General features: G+C 46.4%; 1 protein-coding gene across 9 annotated transcripts in view; it reads right to left on the bottom strand.

The window, feature by feature from the left end:
* The window catches only part of ADGRA1 (adhesion G protein-coupled receptor A1), a 1,508,265-nt gene that overhangs the window by 547,991 nt on the left and 939,574 nt on the right, over nt 1–20,700 (bottom strand). For all 9 annotated transcript variants that reach the window (XR_011024437.1, XR_011024435.1, XR_011024438.1 and 6 more), the window contains 2 exons: nt 7,704–7,911; nt 6,797–7,005 (listed from right to left, as the gene is read on the bottom strand). Coding sequence is in view for 2 of the 9 variants with exons in the window: in XM_068257544.1 (XP_068113645.1) it covers nt 6,797–7,005; nt 7,704–7,911 (417 nt within the window). In the remaining 7 variants the exon portion in view is untranslated. The remainder of the gene's footprint in view (nt 1–6,796; nt 7,006–7,703; nt 7,912–20,700) is intronic.

Genomic DNA, 20,700 nt, shown 5'->3' on the forward strand with positions numbered 1-20,700 from the left:
ATGGAACTGACATGGAACGGCCGCTTTCCATGGAAACACCACTGCAACCTGCGTCCACCTATCGGCGGTCGTTGAGTGTTTAAATGAATGTGCTGTAACATTGAAACTACCACTGTTAAAATGAGGTACTCGTTTAGGGATTAGTTGTGAGGTCTGATAGTAGACAGGGGCGTAGCAATGGGGTTGCAGAGGTTGCGACAGCATCGGACCACTTCCTCAGCCCAATATTGATAGGGGTTTATCAGAAAATCCTTGTCCTATGCCCTTATCTCACCTGTCCTTTCAAATAAGATGATGCTCTTGCAGTCTACTTACTTGGGCTGCCAGACAAGACTAAACACAAAACAATGATATCGCGCTTTTCTCCTGGCTGACTCAAAGCGCCAGAGCTGCAGCCACTAAGGGGGGCTCGAAGTCTCCTTAGTGAATATGTGCTGGCTTACTGAACAGGAGCTGAGATTCAGGTCTCCTGTATCAGAAGCACAGAGGTGATCCCTATTTCCTCCCCCCTTCTTGAACACCTATAGGGTTAAGGTAGCCATACACTGGTCGATTTGCCAGCAGATCCGGCCAACAGATAGATCGCTCTCTGATCAGAGAGGGATCGTATGGCTGCCTTTACTGCAAACAGATTGTGAATTGATTTCAGCATGAAACCGATCATAATCTGTGGTGGTGCTGCCGCTGAGAGTACCCCCCTCCCCCCCCCACCCGCATACATCACCGGCTCCGGCCGGCGCAAGTCCCTGCTGTCTTCTTCTCCGCTGGGTTCCGGACCGGCTGGTTTCACTTCTTTCTGTCAGGGGGAGTTTAAACAGTAGAGGGCGCTCCACTGTTTAAACTTCCTGCCGGGACAGGAAGTAGCCAGCCGGAACCCGGAATCCAGCGGAGAAGAGACAGCAGAGAGAGCGGGGACTCGCACTGGCCGGAGCAGGTCATGTATTGCCGCTGTATTGCGTCGGTCATCGGGTATTCAAATGCTGCTATTGACGCACTCCCGACCCGCCGGCGATCGAGCAAAATCTTCCGCATGGACGGCTCGACGGGAATGATTGATTTCGGACGGAAATCAATCGTTTGCATTTGCGCAATGATTTCACAGCAAATTCGATCACAGTGATCGAATCTGCTGTATATCGGCGGGAAAATCATTAGGTGTATGGGCCCCTTTATAGATTCACTAAATTCACACACTCACTAGCACTTTGGACTGTACCACTTGTATTAAAGAATGGATAGGAATGGGCCAGAGCAGATACCACCAGCAAGCCTTACCCACATGTTCTGATCAGCATATGGGGAGCAGGAGATGGATGAAAGCACAGTTTGATTATGCGGGACAGCTCTGATTCAATGTACACCCCACACTAATGCCCTTGATCCTCCCCGCCTACATTTGTGAAATGATGCACAAGCAACATTTGCTGTGAGGCAAGGTGAGTAGCCTGCTTCAGGTAGCATGTTAGGAAGAGCAGGAGGGCAGCAACATAAAACTACTTCACACTGATGGCTCAGCATTATTCTAGAATCTAGAAGAAGCACTGTGGTGGCCCAAAATGCGCCATCCACAGTTCTACAGTATAAATAGTGCAGCAGCAGTATAACGAGATCTTGATCCCCTGTTTACTTATCTGACCACTCAGTGCTGCTCCAACAATGTTTTTATTTCCAACTTCTACTTAAAGAGTAACTGTCAAGCATAAAATCAAAAATCAATTCTTTATTTTTATTAGGTAAACAAGTAATAAGGATGTTAATCAGGCAATCCAAAAGTTAAAATCACTATTACTTTTCTTGTTGATAAATTATCATTCCCCAGTTTACATGACTTATTTGGTACACAGAACATTTAGTACACAAAAGAGAAGTTGCAGGGCATGCTGGGTTGTCCTTTTTTTGCTTCTCTACTTTCCCTCAGACTTAACTAATGCAGCCTAATTGGCTGAAGCCTCTTTCCCTCCTGTTTTCCCCTCCCACACCTCTGTTCCTCTCTGATTGGCCAAAATTTCTCAGGCTGAAACAATGCACTTTCTATAGTGAAGGGCGGGCAAATCAGGCAGAGGAGACTAAGGGCGGATATTACATCACGACTGGCTTCAAAATAGCCACAGGTAATATGGAAACTGTCTAGAATAGGATTCTCTACTTTTCCTTTACAAAATTCACAGGAATCATAACGTGGACAGTGCAATACATATGTTATGTAAGTAGAGCAAGTACTTATCTAGTTATATATTTGTTTTTTTTTCCTGACATAGTATGGCTGACAGCTCCTCTAAGAATAAGCACCCAGAAATTGATGTAAGTACTGTATGTGGTATTCACTTCTTTGTGGTTGGTTTTCAGATCCTTCTTGAATATTAGAGCCGCAGACAACCAGACGTTGACCAGAAGTCAACCAAGGTGGACATACTGACCAGTGTTGTGCCCCTCATATTTTTTAGCTGCAGCTGGGAATTTTGAGACTCTAGTATAACACTGAGGGAGCACCACTGTAATACGTAAACATGCTGTGTAGAGATGATATTCATGGAGATGACAATTTTCTTAGTTTGCACACGAACACAATGCTGCTTGGAACTTAGCCATATAACTCATCTCTCTAAGTGGACACATGGAGTAGCAGGTTGTGTCTTAAGGTGCCCATCTCAATCTTGGTTGTACGAACTTGCCAAATCAATGTAATAAAAGGGTAAATTGAGTGACTATTACCTCATAAGACATAGAACTGGTGAGATTGTGCAAACAAGATTGTATCATTAAGCCTGGTACAGGCATCCAAACTTGAATGACACGTTTTACCAATTCCATCTAACATGAGAGCTTAACTACACAATCTGTTCAAAGTATTCAAAGTCTGTTGGACCTCATACTACATAAAAATGTTAAAATTGGCCAATCGAGATTGGACGTGTGTAGTTCGAGGAGGCGTGTGTTTTGCATGTGTGAGAGATGAGGGGGTCTTACTATCAGGGGCCTTGTGGAGTGGAGATCTCAAAAACGTTTAAGGGCAGTGGGTGGGGCCATACAAGTTCATATTTCCCTTTCTATTACTATGACTAACTGTGCATTCAGACTCATAAGTGTGTTATACAAAGGAGTCTTGAAGCACAGCTAAAATGAGAGGGATTTGGAGGCTGACATATCTATTTGCTTTACACGGTGCAAGATGCCTTGATATAACGGCCGGTTTAAGTGGCAAGGGGGTCCTGGGGCAAAGGTGGTAACCTGGGGAGTGGAAACCCCCTACCTCCCCCTGATAGCAATGTGACAGTGGCAGAGCACACCCACCTCAGGCTTACCGGGAACCATGGATTATGCAGCTCGGGATACAGTTGCAGAGCTTTTCCTAATTTGCCCACGAGGAGGACAGTGCGCAGCCACCCTGGACTCACAAGCTGCTTCCTGTCAGGCACATGGGCTGCTGCTGCTGGCAGACGAGGAGGATGTGCCTCACAGGAGAGTACTTTGTGTCTGAGAACCCAAGCCTCTCTTCAGCCTCACTTCATTTACACACAGGTGTTAGTGGCACAAGGAGGAGCAGTCAGAGGAGACCACTAAAGGGTCCAGAGGCGCTGGGGCCTCAGCAGCGATCGGGGCCCTGGGGCAAATGCCCCCTTTGCCTTAATGGCAGCGCCGGCTCTGCTTGCTACCTAGCTGGTCCTTTGCCTCTACTTATTTTAGGTATAGACACTGAACAAGCATGCAGCAGATCAGGTGTTTCTGACTGAAGTCTGAATAGTTTGAGGTGTGTGAGTCAACCACTACTGCAGCTACAGAGAACAGCAGGATGCCAGGCAACTGGTAATGTTTAGAAAAAAATAAATGTGGCAACCTCCATGTCCCTCTTAGTTCAGGTGTCCTTTAACTGTATTGTGTCAACCTATCAAGACAAGAAGCTGAAGGTACAACAAATACAAAGAAGGCAGTGAGAGATGACTTTCCGAACCTTTCTTTGCATGAATGGTGGAGATGATCGGAAAATGTTTTGCCCAGTATGAAAAAAATTCCCCTGACCCGGGACACAGAGATGAGCTGGAGGGGATAATTAAAATTTAGAATGGGCCATACGATAATAGGCTGCTGATAAACTTATACAGCTGACTGTTAAGTAATTGGCAGTTCAGGGTGCTTATTAGCTCCTTCCACACAATGCATATTCTCTGCTCATCCCCAGCACTCGGTATACAAGAAGCTAAGTTAACGCTTTGGCACTGTCCATCACTGACTTCAGTGGTGAGTATGCCTCTCTATAGGTCAGGAAGCCCCAGGCATTGTAAGAAACAAGGCATGGAAGTTCAGCTTGGAGATGGCATCGCTATTTACATAATGAGCTTGCTCAGGCGCATGGACACTTGAGGCACCCTGGTGAAGATTAAAGAGATCTCCAGTGTACTTACCATAGTCATAGTCTAAAAATCTCCTACCATATCCTTGGGCCAATATGGGGGATGCTAACTGATGGCCTGGCTCCGCTTTTCAGTATGTTAATGAATACACTAGTAATTGTCATTAGTTGGCAATGCTCAAAGTTTTGCACTTTGTACATCTCTTCTTGTTGCAGTAAAAGTTGTAAAGGATCTAGTTAGAGGTCTCCTGCAGCACTTTTTTCCTGTTGAGATGACAGTGCAGTTCTACTGGACAGAAAGCAGTCCAGACTCCTCCCATTATGCCATTACCGTCTACATGAGGTAGTTGAGGTTGGTGTTGTTGGCATTTATCTTGTTCTATACCATTCATAACCTTACTGTGTACCTAAAGTGATAAAAATAATAAACTTCATAAAAAGTCCATGGTAAAAAAATGGTGGAATCAGAGCCCATAATAGATGAGGGCATTGCTGCAGACACTTACGGCGGTGTCTGTCGTCTCCCGAGAGGCTCAGTTTCTATATAGATTGTTCTGGTACAGGCACTCCTGGCATTCTTGTGATTGCAATATGATGCTGGGAGCATGGAAAGAATGGTGGTATTGAGCTACTGTGCATGCGCAGCTGACTAGCTCTGGTTCAAAGGTCAGCGACTTCTTCTGGCTGGGGCCTGAACCAAAATGCTTTGCAAGCAAATAGAGTACCTTCAGTTCAAAGGTTCAAATCTAGTCACAGGCTCTACTGGTAAACGAAGCCTCTCGGGAGAGAACAGTCCCCTAGGTTAGTGTCCTCGTACATGCCCACACTTCTATATGGCCTTGGTTTTTCCCCACCAGTTTGCCCCGGTCATTCTTTAAGGCAACAAGTACTGTAAACAGTGTAGCAATCCACAGCCAATCATAAATCACCAGTGGCGTAACTACAATTTCTGGGGCCCTCCCCTTGGTGCCCTTCATGGCCTTGGGGCCCATCTTGCAAGGGTCTTAAAACAAGTGTGGCCATCATTATCTTCACACCCATAACAAGTATAGCCACAAAAATACCTAATCTGAAGGCTGGACCCATGTATCAGCTAAAAAAAAGGTTAGTAGTTGGCCCACCTCCCCACCCCCCACAGCTCCCCACCCCCCACAGCTCCCTCCCTCTAGTTACACCCCTGTAATTCATCTAGATGGTAAACTGAATCTGATTGGTTGCTACAAGTCCCTGCCCCCAGCCTAGATGATTGCTTCCAGCATAATCATATTCATTAAACCAGAACAAGGCGATGCAGACTGAACTATGCAGGGAGAAATGCACATCTTGCAGAATTTTTTATTTTATTTGTTTGTTTTTAATTTAAAAGGACGGTTATCCAGTAAACCTAGAATCAATTTGGTTCCTTATAAAGTAGACAGCAATAATCACATGGATATAGTCCCAGGCTTTGGTCACGGCCCCCCACTCATGATTGGCTGACGTCTGTGCTCTATCTGACTGCAGCAGCTTGGAATTCTCTGCACACGTCCTCGCCATCTCACTGTCGTCCGTGACTGTCCTTTGCAAATGCTTTAAAAGGCAGCATAACTTAATGCAAACAGCATCAGCATAATAACCCACTAACATGTCTGTGTATACAGTGCCGCAGCTTGGGAGACACAGAGGTGCCCTGGAGGTGAAGCCAAACAGGCAATTAGCCTCATCAGGAGAGCACGTTACAAACAAGAGCTAGCAGTCAACAGAATATATGCCTGTTCCCACTATTTAGATCTATTAATACACAATGCCTCATCCAGGGGAAGTTTGTGTTGTGACAGCCAAGCCTTCCATCCAAACATGCAGGTGTCACCATCAAAAGCAACAGAGAGGCGTAAGGCTTGCCATTCTGAATATAAATGCAATTTCCTACCCACAAGCAACACATAGGATGCTAAGAGGTCACTACAGGTCCTTTCTACAACAGCTTTCAGCCTCATGGTTGCAAGCTTCCACCGTTTATTAAATGATTTAACATTGCAGTATCCCTGCAACTAATTAGTATGATCAACACAGTACAAGGCTGGAACAAAGCAGACAAGCATCTCAGGATCCTATGATACACTCAGGCAAGGGTTCAGCATTGCAATATATATACTGCTGTCTGTTGCTCTCCAATCTTCTCTCCCACTCGTGGATCACAGGAGGCCAGTGGCAAACCTGATCCTAGCCCCCAAAAAACAAAACATAGCACGGTGCTGCAGTTCTGCTCCAGTCAGTACAAGAAGGGGTTAAACAATACAAGAAGTCAGAGCCCAGAGGCTGGAGCATTCAGCTCCGATTAACTTTTCCCAGGAAATCAAATGCAAATTGAAAGCATAGTTACTTGCCTGTTGGCGCATAGTTCACTGCACAATTATTGGATTATTTGGCCGGTTGTTTTGTTCCGCCTGTCTCGGTTAACATACTCACCATTAGCACTGCAAAGTTCCCAAAGTGAGTGCACTGAATAGTGGTGATGTTGCCCGCAGAGGTAATTATGTGGCAGCCTTCTCCGCACCAGCCCCCATGTCCGTCGAAAAGGTCAAAATCCCAAAAGGCAGCAATAGGGTCTACTCCCCCCGTTGAGTGTCTCAGGGCTATGGTCAACGGGTCAGTGAGGTTTCCAAAACTGTAGCCATCTGCAATAAAGAAAGAAAAAAAAATACATAGGAGACATGAAGGATCAATAACACTGAAAAATCTCTAGAGCGGACGACTATGGCTATTGCACAAAATACACGACCACTGCTACAGAAGCTCTTCTCTAAATATATTCAGCATTGTATCCTCAAAAGTTTGATGTTAGCAGATCTCTGAGCTTCCTTACATTTTATGGGTTTTGTGTTCTCATAGTCCACCCATAGCCGTCTGTATCATGGCTAACAGTGACATAGGAATGCTGATAGTGTTCACTTGCCTTTCATGGGCTGCAATACCACAACATTCAAAGCAAAAGATCCATAACTAAGTATCTGGGTTCCCAGCAACACAGTAAGAAGCCACCCCCGATGATGGCATAGCTCTCCTACAACTGCATGAATGGGCATTAATATTCAAGAAGCAGGCTACTACCATTCATCCTAACTGCGATAACTTTTCTAATTAGAGCAGTTTAATTATGACATCTGGCTCCTGTCACTGACGAGCTGCGATTGCCGTATCGAATTCAACTTGTATTATTTAGTTCATATTTTAGACAACTTGCCAAGACTAAAGGCTATCCTGCTAAACTAGAACATCACTATTATTTCAGCAAGGCTGCTGTCCATCCCTCCTATGGCAACAAGGTGCTCTAACAAGAGAAATTAAGACTTTAAAAATAACGAGAGAAACTTACCTATTTTGGAAAGCACAGCTGGTGTAGCAACCGCCCGATGTTTGCCCTGGTCTGCAAGATCTGATGTATTCCCAGTGATCTGAAAGAGTTTCCCATTCCGAAAGACGATGAGCTGGAGCTTGCAAGTGGAGTTATCAACAGATTGTAAGGATGGAGACTGTGCAAAGACAGACTGTGGCAAATGAATGGAAGCGACGGCTACAGTGTTCTGTGCATCAGAGAGAGAGAGAGAGGGGAAGAGAGAGAGAGAGAGAGAAAAATTGAAAATGCAAGTCACAACAGGGCTGCTTTCATTAGGTTTTAAACTACAGCACTAAGGATATGTGCTCTCTCTTTTTTTTTTCCCCGCAGAATGGAAGCAACCATACAAGCAGGAGCTGTAACCATGGAAATAAGACTGCCAGAGTGCATATAAAAAGGGACAGCCTTTCCACTGCATGTGTATAGTCTGTGTGGTCAAGCACCCTGCTGCAGAGGTGAGAATGGTTCTTACCATGCCTGCTAGAGGGGTCCATCAACACTGCAGATCTGATTTAAAGAGACAGTCTCTACCAGCTTTTCCCCTTCACTTAATACACAATCAGACAACTTATATTCAAGCCTTACCACACAGCAGAGCTTTTAAGAAGGATGCAAGAATCATTTTTTTTCCTTTTCCCCCTACAAGCCTCCTAACAGCAGCAGGATGCAGCGTCAATAGACTCTTGGTGGATTTTCAACATCGCTCATTTTCAAAATGACACCTTTACGCTTTTATGCTGATCGGCTATCAAGGTCTTGCCAGGAGAAGGAATTACATGGCGACAGGCAGAGCCGAGGGAGGCACAGCTTAACCTGCAGCACTCAACATTCTTGGCAAATCAGTTCAGTTAGATGTACAGCATGTAGCAGATTGCTTGGCAGTGAGGAGGTTAATCCCTTGTTATTCCCTCATAGTGGAAGCATTGCGAGACTAACGTCATAAGAGGTAGACCTTTCAATAAAAACACAAGTCAGAACCTAGTCTCACATAGATGCTCAATGCTCATGAATACAGATGTGGGGAAAGAATTGCTCGGAAACAACAAGGGAGCACCCCTATTCTGAGCACTCAAGTCATTTTACTATGCACTGTTCTGCTGTTATGTGCAAACACAAAGTTTACAGATTCCATTTTAAAGAGACTCTGTAACAAAATTTTCATCCTTATTTCTTCTATCCTATAAGTTCCTATACCTGTTCTAATGTGCTCAGTCGAACTGCAGCCTTTCCTATTTGCACAGTGGCTGTATTATCTCTGTTATATAATCTAATCTTCTCTCCTCTGTCGGGTCTGTTGGGCTCAGGCAGTCAGGCGGGAATGTGCTGTGCTGCTTGTGATTGGATAGAAGCTATACACACCCTCTCCAGGCCCCCTGCACACTCTGTATGACTCACACACTGATCTCCTCTCAGCCTATCACTTGCTGTACCTTTTGTTTGTAAACACTGCCTAAAACTGGCAATTACAAGCCAGGATTGCAGCAGGGAGTGGCAGAAACAGCATAGAGGGGCCCAGGAGAACATAATGAATAGAATGGTATGCTTTTTATTGTAAGAATTTTACAGTACAGATTCTCTTTAAGGAGCCATTCCTAAGGTGCCCACTAATGATCCAACCTTGATTGTACAATCTTACCAAATTCATGTAGTAGAAGGGTAAACTGAATAGACTGATCAAATACTTAAAGGACTACTTCTATCACACAAAATTGTATAATACATGAAAACACATAAATAAGAAGTACAATTCTCCCATAGTAAAATGAGCTATAAATTAATTTTCTGTAAATGTTGCTGTCACTTACAGTAGGTAGTAGAAATCTGGCAGAACTGACAGGTTTTGGACTAGCCCATCTCCTCATGGGGTATTCTCTGGGTTTTCTTTCTTTTCAAAAGCACTTAGGTGAATGGCAGATGCTCAGATCAACTGCCAGAATAGTGCACAAATAGATAGGGTGGGTGGCCTGCATCTTTATATAGATCCTTTCCAGGGAATGATTTTGTAAGGAATGCATTAAATGCTGAGAATCCCCCATGAAGAGATGAACCAGTCAAAAACCTGTCAGCAGGCATGGGCGCAAATTCGGCTTCGACTTCTGGGTCTCACCCAGTAATGCTGTGCGGTGTGGGCATGGGGGGGTCAAGCTTACCTGTCTGACGTCTTCTTTGGTCGTTCCTCGGCACCTCCCACGATGCGGTCCACGCGCGTCACGTGATTACAAACACTTCCTCCTTCAACCCGGAAGGAGGAAGTGTTTGTACTCACGTGACCGCCGCTTGGAGCACATCGTGGGAGGCGCCAAGGGACGACCAAAGAAGACGTCAGACAGGTAAGCTTGACCCCCCCATGCTCACACCGCACAGCATTACTGGGTGAGACCCAGAAGTCGAAGTAACTATCCGGACTCACCCGAAGCCGAATTTGCACCCATGCCTGCCTGTCAGTTCCAATAGATTTCTACTAACTACTGTATGTGACAGCAACATAGGAGAAAAGTCATTTATAGCTCATTTGACTCTAGAAGAAACATACTTATTTGTATATCTTTACATGTATTTTACATTTTCCCTCATATTACAGTCCCTCATATTACAATGAAGTAGCAAGATTGTACAATCAAGTTTGTATCATTAGTGGCCACCTGTAGGTAGGAGTGTAGACATTTTTCATGCATACATTAAGACAGGCTGATGCTGGTGTGGGCTCTTCCGCTTTCTTGCTCTTATGTTGGCCACATTATGTACCACCATTCACTTGTCACATTTATTTATAAATATGCACAACGAGGAAGAGGCCAAACTATTGCACTTCAGTGGTTGTATATAGGGAACATTGTCTTGTAGCGAGACCTGTAATCCCTGAATTCTCTTTGCCACCTTTCATTTTTAAAGTCGTGTTTTGACTTGGATAGTGCCTCGGTGGTTTATTTTGGTAACACACTTGTAGAAGGATTAGGACCGGTGGCTGATGTTCTTTTTAGGCCCGGTTCACATTAGCGTTCCAGGTCCGGCTTCCCCGGACCCGGAACGCTCCGTACACAGCGGATGGTGAATGGATACATTGTTAATCAATGTATCCATTCACACTCGTGCGACCGTCCGGATCCGATCCGGGAACGCAGCTCCGGGACGATCCGGCTTTTTTCCAACTTGCTCCATTTTTGCCGTACGTCCCCGTACGGCTGCGGACCCGGGCCGGATCCTGACCCAAACATGCGGCCATGCTGTGCAATGAGAAACGGATGTTTCTCATCACACTGGCAATAGGACCGGATGCTTCCAGCACCGGTCCTATGCCACTTGGGGGGCCCGGACTACACGCCGGTATCCCCCATGCTTGCGGTGCCTTTCTTGCACTGCAATGTATCTAGTTCCGGCTACTTTATTGTAGCCGGAATGGATACATTCCGGATCCGCAACTTGTGGCAACTTGTGGCCACCGCAGAGACCCGTATGGTCTCTTTGCGGCCCCCGGACCCCCGAACACTTGCGGACTCGAACCGCAAGTGTGAACGGGGCTTTAATTGGATATCAGTTGTGAATCTCAATGCAGCAAAGGGAGGGCTGGGAGTCAATCTTCATAAAACACAAGCATTAAGGGAAAAAAATGGATTCAGCGTGTATTCTGAGCCATTGGTGACACAAGTAAATTTGTGTGGCTGAAAGATACTTCCTCAAAAGCCAGCACTCCAGATGGTGGTGTGGTTTAATGCACATCCAACAGGTTCCCCCTCAAGATAGTGATAGGACTAGATGTTGTTAGTAGAGATAGTCATCATGACACAAAATAGTGATAGTGATGGTCATGTCAAAGAAAATTAATAGAGAAGAATGTGATTGGTTCAGTCAGCTGACAGATTTGCAGAACTTTGATTTGCTGTGATCTCATCCTGCTTTGGCACATGATCAAGACAAGCAAATCAGTCTGACGGACCCGTCATTTGTTACAATACTACGTGTCTACGCACCTCTAGACATGACCATCACTAGTTGTTAGTTCTCTCAATTGATTAGGAATGGGGAGCCACCTCATTCAACAAGATACTCTCACCTGAAATTGAGTCATCCAGGGAGCAGGTGTATCAAACAAGGAAACAAGGTATACAAAGAAATAACAGGCTCAGCAGGACAGCCAGGCAACTGGTATCTTTTAAAAGGAAATAAATATGTCAGCCTCCATATCCCTCTCAGGTCAGGTGTACTTTAAACTAAATACCTGCCTGCTGTAGGCTGCCAATGTCTAACTCAAAAGTTACTTAATTTATGCACTGAAGCACCAGTTCTGCCTTGCTGGGAATGAGGCGATTTTGAAGTTGAATCATTAAACTTCCTTAGTGATAGTAATGCCTGTTTTACCTCCTGTTTTAACTTTTTTTTTTTCTGACCACTTTATCTGAGGATTCAGTAGCATTAACCTCCTTGCTGCTCCAATTATTGCGGGAAGGGGGCAGCGCAGCACTTTTTTTAAATTTTTTATTTTTTTCAATCATGTAGCTAGCCTAGCGCTAGCTACATGATAGCCGCTGAGCAGCGGCATTCCCCCACCCACTCCGATCGCCTCCGGCAATCAGAGCAAGCAGGAAATCCCGTTCAGAACGGGATTTCCTGCAAGGCTTCCCCCGTCGCCGTGGGATGACGTCACCGGCGTCATGGACGTCGGGACGTCAGAGGGAATCCCGATCCACCCCTCAGCGCTGCCTGGCACTAATTGGCCAGGCTGCGCAGGGGTCTGGGGGGGGGGGCTCGGCACGGCGGGTAGCGGTGGCGATCGCATACCACACGCAGCTAGCAAAGTGCTAGCTGTGTGTAGGAAAAAAAATTGCGAAAACCCTCCTGCACGAGTTGCCCCAAGCTCAGCTCGGGATAACCGGCAAGGAGGTTATGCACCCATGAGACTGATTTTATTTTAATTTGTGCCCAATTATGCACATAATTTAACACCTATGCACAAAATGATGTATATATCATTTAATTTGCTGTTGATGAAAGATTCAGGACAGCTTTTCAGCTGCCTCTTATGTGTGACAAAGGGGGCCATATGCAATTTACTTTTCACCTGAGTTTTCTCCTAAGTGATTTTCAGAACATTAAATAAATGCCTTTTACACCACCAGCAAGCAAGCGGATACTTAAAATAATTTTGGCATTGCTTTTTTATCTACTGTTCGTCATTTTTCTATTGCAAAGTGCTAAAAAGTTAATTTAAATGGAAGATGAAAAATTATCTCCTAGGAGAAAACTTCGGTGAAAAAACGAATTGCATATGGCCCAGGGTATTTAGCTTCCTAAGATAGTACGGCATCGTCAAAGTAAGCTTACTATTTTTTCTCACACCAAATCTCACAATAGATTTGTGCTGGCCCTCGTTCAGAGGCACTCCATGGTGCTCCCTTTCACTCTGGATTCAGGGGGAGGAGCCAAAGTGAAAAATCAATTTGATCAAGTAATTATGCAGAGTTTTTAATGAAATATGTGTTTATTACCTTTAACCACCTTACGACTGCCAAATGCTGAAAGGCGGGAGCAAGGTGTCTCCCCCTGACCGCCTAACGTCAATCGGCGTCAAGTCCTGGGAGCTCCGCTCCATCAACAGTCTGCTAGCGGGAATCATTGCTAGCAGACTGCAAAACAAACAAATGGCCGTTTATGTTGTACAGCGCTGCAATCTACTGCAGCGCTGTACTGGGGTGAGCCCTGTGACTTGGCTGTCCCCTGGAGACACTCCGATCATGATCCCCTCTCATAGGCTAATGCCTGTCTGAGAGGATCGCCTTGATTGGCTGACGGGGGCAGGGAGGAGGGGAGGGGAAATAAAATAAATTTAAAAACAAGACACATTTATTTAAAATGATAAATTAATAAAAAAAAACACAACTCTGCAGCAGCGATCAGAGCCCAACAGAAAGCTCTCTTGGTGGGCAGAAAAGGGAGGAAGGATTCATTTGTGTGCTAAGTTGTATGGCTCTGCAGCGAGCTGTTAAGGCTGCAGAGCACTAAATTGTAAAAAATAGCCTGGTCATTTGCGATTATGACCCGATTTGGCATGCGATTCCATTTTTTTTTATTGGTCCTGCATGCTGCATTTTTTTCTGTGTTTTTCTTTTTGTGTTGATATCATCAAGGGAAAATCGTAATCATAAATTGCAAATTGGAATCGCAAAACGGATTTGTGATTTGCAGTGTGCAAGAGGCCTTAATGGTTTTTTCCCCCTTTCTTCAACGCTAAAATTGTTCAGTACCCTGGAAAGCTGTTGACTTCCAGTAGCTGAACTTGGAAGGCTCAGGTCACAATGTCAGATAGGGCTGTATTAGCTAAGACAGCAAACGCTAAAGGCCATCACCCTGACATCACAATGTGGGAAGCAGTTGCGTAGCTACAAAACTCGGGGCCTCTTTGCAGAATTTGGACGCGGGCCCCCCACCCTACATTAAAGAGCCAAGAGTAGGTGCCTCCAGTATAAGTAGCCAGGAATAGGTGCTTCAGTATAGATAGCCAGGGTTAGGTAGCCTCAGTATAGATAGCCAGGAATAGATACCTCAGTATAGGTAGAAAGGATTAGATGCCTCAGTATAGATGGCCAGGATTAGATGCCTCAGTATAGGTAGACAGGATTAGATACCTCAGTATAGATAGCTAGGATTAGATGCCTCAGTATAGATAGCCAGGATTAGATGCCTCAGTATAGGTAGACAGGATTAGATGCCTCAGTATAGGTAGACAGGATTAGATGCCTCAGTATAGGTAGACAGGATTAGATACCTCAGTATAGATAGCTAGGATTAGATGCCTCAGTATAGGTAGACAGGATTAGATGCCTCAGTATAGGTAGACAGGATTAGATGCCTCAGTATAGGTAGACAGGATTAGATGCCTCAGTATAGATAGCCAGGATTAGATGCCTCAGTATAGATAGCCAGGATTAGATGCCTCAGTATAGATAGCTAGGATTAGATGCCTCAGTATAGGTAGACAGGATTAGATGCCTCAGTATAGATAGCCAGGATTAGATGCCTCAGTATAGATAGCCAGGATTAGATGCCTCAGTATAGATAGCCAGGATTAGATGCCTCAGTATAGATAGCCAGGATTAGATGCCTCAGTATAGGTAGCCAGGATTAGATGCCTCAGTATAGGTAGCCAGGATTAGATGCCTCAGTATAGATAGACAGGATTAGATGCCTCAGTATAGATAGCCAGGATTAGATGCCTCAGTATAGATAGCCAGGATTAGATGCCTCAGTATAGATAGCCAGGATTAGACGCCTCAGTATAGATAGCCAGGATTAGATGCCTCAGTTAGTGTTGGGCGAACACCTAGATGTTCGGGTTCGCGAACGTTCGCCGAACATCGCCACGATGTTCGGGTGTTCGCGCCGAACTCCGAACATAATGGAAGTCAATGGGGACGCGAACTTTCGTGCTTTGTAAAGCTTCCTTACATGCTACATACCCCAAATTAGCAGGGTATGTGCACCGTGGGAGTGGGTACAAGAGGAAAAAAAATATTTGAAAAAGAGCTTATAGTTTTTGAGAAAATTGATTGTAAAGTTTCAAAGGAAAAACTGTCTTTTAAATGTGGAAAATGTCATGTTTCTTTGCACAGGTAACATGCTTTTTGTCGCCATGCAGTCATAAATGTAATATAGAGAAGAGGTTCCAGGAAAAGGGACCGGTAACGCTAACCCAGCACCAGCAGCAGCACACGTGATGGAACAGGAGGAGGAGGCGCAGGAGGACAAGGCCACGCTTTGTGAGACACAACAACCCAGGCCTTGCATGAGGACAAGAAGCGTGCGGATAGCATGCTTTTTACCGCCATGCAGTCATAAATGTAATAAAGATAAGAGGTTCCATAAACAGGGACCGGCAACGCTAACCCAGCAGCAGCAGCACACGTGATGGAACAGGAGCAGGCGCAGGAGGAGAAGGCCATGCTTTTTGAGACACAACAACACAGGCCTTGCATGAGGACAAAAAGCGTGCGGATAGCATGCTTTTTACCGCCATGCAGTCATAAATGTAATAAAGATAAGAGGTTCCATAAACAGGGACCGGCAACGCTAACCCAGCAGCAGCAGCACACGTGATGGAACAGGAGCAGGCGCAGGAGGAGAAGGCCATGCTTTTTGAGACACAACAACACAGGCCTTGCATGAGGACAAAAAGCGTGCGGATATAGCAGCAATGCTTTTTGCCGCCATGCAGTCATAAATGTAATACAGATGAGAGGTTCAATAAACAGGGACCGGAAACGCTAAACCATCCCAGATGTTCATTGGTCATGTTACTTGGTTGGGGTCCTGGAGTGTTGCGTAGTCGTTTCCAATACAGGATTGATTCATTTTAATTTGAGTCAGACGGTCTGCATTTTCTGTGGAGAGGCGGATACGCCGATCTGTGACAATGCTTCCGGCAGCACTGAAACAGCGTTCCGACATAACGCTGGCTGCCGGGCAAGCCAGCACCTCTATTGCGTACATTGCCAGTTCGTGCCAGGTGTCTAGCTTCATGCCCGGTTTCAGGTCCAGCGGTGCCAGCCACAAATCCGTCTGTTCCTTTATTCCCCTCCAAATTTCCTCCCCTGTGTGCTGCTTATCCCCAAGGCAGATCAGCTTCAGCAACGCTTGCTGACGCATGCCAACAGCTGTGCTGCACTGCTTCCACGATCCTACTGCTGCTGGTGCTGGGTTAGCGTTTCCGGATGAGGTACAGCTTTGAGATGCGTTGGAGGAGAAGGAGTCAGAGAGGTAGGTGCTGCTGTTGTTATCCAGTGGGAGGGACGGCGGTGCAGCTGTTTGCGGCGTGGGCAACACCCGCGCCGTAGCAGGTGAGGAATCGCTGCCAGGCTCCACAAGGTTCACCCAGTGCGCGGTAAGGGAGATGTATCGACCCTGGCCGAACGCACTCGTCCAGGTGTCAGTGGTGAGGTGAACCTTGCAGGCAACGGCATACTTCAAGCTTCGGGTTATTTTGCTGACCACGTGCTCATGCAACTCAGGCACTGCAGAGCGCGCAAAGTGGTAGCGGCTGGGAACCACGTAACGTGGGATGGCCACTGACATCATGCCCTTGAAGCTGTTTGTCTCCACCACTCGATATGGCAGCATTTCGCAGGCCAGAAGCTTGGCTATGGTGGCATTTACTGCCACGGCCCAGAGGGTCATTTGCTGGCAATTTCCTCTTGCGCTCAAACATCTCCGAGACAGACAACTGAACCGTAGGGCTGCACACTGAAGGGCTGTTGGTTGTTGTGTTTGATGAACACTGGGAGACCTCAAGAGCACTACTCCGGAAAGTGACAGTGTCAGCGTCGTCTGATGTTTGTGAATGTTGTGAACCACGCAATGGCTGGGCTACTGCTGCTGCTGAGGCGGGTCTGGTGGTGAGTCTGGTGAACCCAAGGGAGGCAGTGTTGCTGGTGGTACCCTGTCCTGCCGCGTTTGCCCACAGAGTGGGATGTTTGGATAGCATGTGGCGGCTCATGCTGGTGGTGGAGAGGTTGTTAATACTTTTCCCCCTGCTCAGGCGGGTCTTGCACACCTTGCAAATCGCCATGGTAACATCCTCAGTGCAGTCTTCAAAGAAAGCCCAGACTTTGGAGCACCTGCCTTGCTGGTGATTTCTGTTTGCGCCTCTTTTGCCTCTCACTTGAACTTCCACGCTTGTGGTGCCTGAAATTGCGCGCCGCCTACCTTGTGGCACAAGGCGAACTCGTGCAGCAGTGGGATCTTCAACAGACTCATCTGTGCTGCTGCTACGACGGCGATGTTCTCGTTCACAAACAAAATCTGGGTCTATGTCCACATTGTCCATACCCTCCTCTTCCATCTCCTCAAACTCGTCATATGTCATTGTGGGGGGCCGCCGCCGTGGAGTAGAGCTCCCCAGAACAACCTCTGCGCAGCTCACTCCAACGTCGTCTGGTTATCTGGCAGTTGTGTGCGTGGTGTCGCTGCCGGTTGTGTCAGCTTTGTGCCCACTGGCTCCTTGTAACTGGCTGAGGACTCGGACCTCGTGCGTGATGTGCTGGTGCTGCTTAACCCACTGCTGGACGCTTGAGAGGTCATCCAAGTAATTATCTGGTCCTGTTCTTTTGGATCTGTGAGGGTGGTTGTCCTGGACAACATGGGCGGTATTGAGTGGGTTTTCTTGGGTGCTCCCCTGTGGCCTGTACGTGAACCGTCAGGGGAAACACCTCTTCCCTTGCCCCTCCCTCTTTCACTGGATTTCTTCCTCATTTCACTTATCCTTAAAGTACACGCTGACTGGCAGCAGTACAGTGGCAGTACAGAAATGCTATACAGTGGTGGGTGAGCGGTGTACCACTATTGCCAGCAGCGACACAGAGCACAATGCTATACAGTGGCGGGTGAGCAGTGTACTACTGTTCCCAGCAGACACAGAGTGGCAGTAAACACAATGCCATATAGTGTGGCTGAGCCGTGTACACAGAGTGGCAGTAAACACAATGCTATATAGTCTGCTATATAGTCACCCCGAACGGGGTGATGTTCTGCAGAACCCGAACAGTGGCGAACACTGTTCGCCCAACACTACTGGGAACGCAGATTTTAGTACCTAAACACACGATACAACATGTTTTCCGGGGTCGGACTCTGAGGCACATACAGATGGTCCCGATCATCATCCTCATCATACAACTCTTCTCCTGAGTCTGACCCACCCACCACCTCTGCCACCCCAACATCCCCAGACACAGACCCCTCATCGTCCTCAACATTAACTTGAGATGCTGGCCTGAGCCAGACCTCCTCCTCCACATCAGGCCCCATCATCTCCTCAATGGCAGCCCTCATTAATTGCTCTGGCGACGGACCGATGGACACAACGTTCTCCTCCGGGGAGGGCTGCTGCTGACCACTGGCTGCTGGGGTGGATGTTATAGCTTGCGTGGGGCGTTGGCTGTTGCTGTTGTTGGGAGTGCTGCTCACAGCGGAGGTCTCTGAGGAACTCATGGTGAGCTCATATAGTGGTTGGCGGTGAGTGGAGTATTACTGATCCCAGCAATATACACACTGACTGGCTGAGTACGCAATGCTATATAGTGTGGCTGAGCGGTGTACACAGAGTGGCAGTAAACACAATGCTATATAGTCTGGCTGAGCGGTGTACACAGAGCGGCAGTACACACAATGCTATATAGTCTGGCTGAGCGGTGTACACAGAGTGGCAGTACACACAATGCTATATAGTCTGGCTGAGCGGTGTACACAGAGTGGCAGTAAACAATGCTATATAGTGTGGCTGAGCCGTGTACACAGAGTGGCAGTACACACAATGCTATATAGTCTGGCTGAGCGGTGTACACAGAGTGGCAGTAAACACAATGCTATATATAGCGTGGCTGAGCGAGGTACACAGTGGCAGTACACACAATGCTATATAGTCTGGCTGAGTGGTGTACACAGAGTGGCAGTACACACAATGCTATATAGTCTGGCTGAGCGAGGTACACAGAGTGGCAGTAAACAGAATGCTATATAGTGTGGCTGAGCGAGCGGTGTACTACTATTCCCAGCAGACACAGAGTGGCAGTAAACCATGCTATATATAGTGTGGCTGAGCGAGGTACACAGTGGCAGTAAACAATGCTATATATAGTGTGGCTGAGCGAGCGGTGTACTACTGTTCCCAGCAGCGACACACAATGACTGGGGGGGACCCTGGCTAGCGTGGCTGGAGAGCGAACTACCCTGCCTGCCTACCCAAAGCTAAACCCACAGAGAAATGGCGGAGATATGACGTGGTTCGGGTATTTATTTACCCGAACCACGTGACCGTTCGGCCAATCAGAGCGCGTTCGGGTCCGAATAGAGTTGAGCTGAAATTTTCGTAATTTCGCATTACTATAATTACGCATGCGAAATTTGCGATTACGATGCGAAATTAGCGTAGCGAAATTGCCATTAAAATCGTAATTGAAAATACCGTAAGCGTAATTTTCAACGCGAAATTTCGCGTTTCGTTCATGCCGTAATTTCGCATTAAACGCTACCGTAATTTCGCGTTAAACCGTAACTCTCCGTATAATATAAAAAAGCCGCCGACTTTAAGGGTTAATAGCAAAGCCCCCTTAAATGCTAAGAGCCTCAAATTTGGAGAATATATTAAGGAGATCAGGAGGAATAAGAGGAAAATTTTTTTTTTCAAAAAGACCTTATAGTTTTTGAGAAAATCGATGTTAAAGTTTCAAAGTAAAAATGTATACATTTAAAAACCCGCCGACTTTAACGGTTAATAGCAAAGCCTGCTTAAAGTTTAGGAACACCAAATTCCTAGGGTATATTAAGGGGATCAGTGGGAATAAGAGGAAAAAATTTTTTTCAAAAACACCTTATAGTTTTTGAGAAAATCGATTTTTAAGTTTCAAGGGCAAAAATGTCTTTTAAATGCAGAAAATGTCAGTTTTTTTTGCACAGGTAACAATAGTGTATTATTTTCATAGATTCCCCCAAGTGGGAAGAGTTTTACTTACTTCGTTCTGAGTGTGGGAAATATAAAAAAAAACGACGTGGGGTCCCCCCTCCCAGACCTCTTTAACCCCTTGTCCCCCATGCAGGCTGGGATAGCCAGAATGCGGAGCACCGGCCGCGTGGGGCTCCGCACCCTGACTATACCAGCCCGCATGGTCCATGGATTGGGGGGTCTCGGAAGGGGAGGGGCAGCCAAGCTTTCCCCTCCCCCTCCGAGCCCTTGTCCAATCCAAGGACAAGGGGCTCTTCTCCACCTCCGATGGGCGGTGGAGGTGGAGGCCGCGATTTCCTGGGTGGGGGGTTCATGGTGGAATCTGGGAGTCCCCTTTAAAAAGGGGTCCCCCAGATGCCCACCCCCCTCCCAGGAGAAATGAGTATAGAGGTACTTGTAGTACCCCTTACCCATTTCCTTTAAGAGTTAAACGTAAATAAACACACAAACACATAGAAAAAGTATTTTAATTGAACAAAAAACATAACC

Source organism: Hyperolius riggenbachi, chromosome 10 (genome assembly GCF_040937935.1).
Source record: "Hyperolius riggenbachi isolate aHypRig1 chromosome 10, aHypRig1.pri, whole genome shotgun sequence".
Taxonomy (NCBI): Eukaryota; Metazoa; Chordata; class Amphibia; order Anura; family Hyperoliidae; genus Hyperolius; species Hyperolius riggenbachi.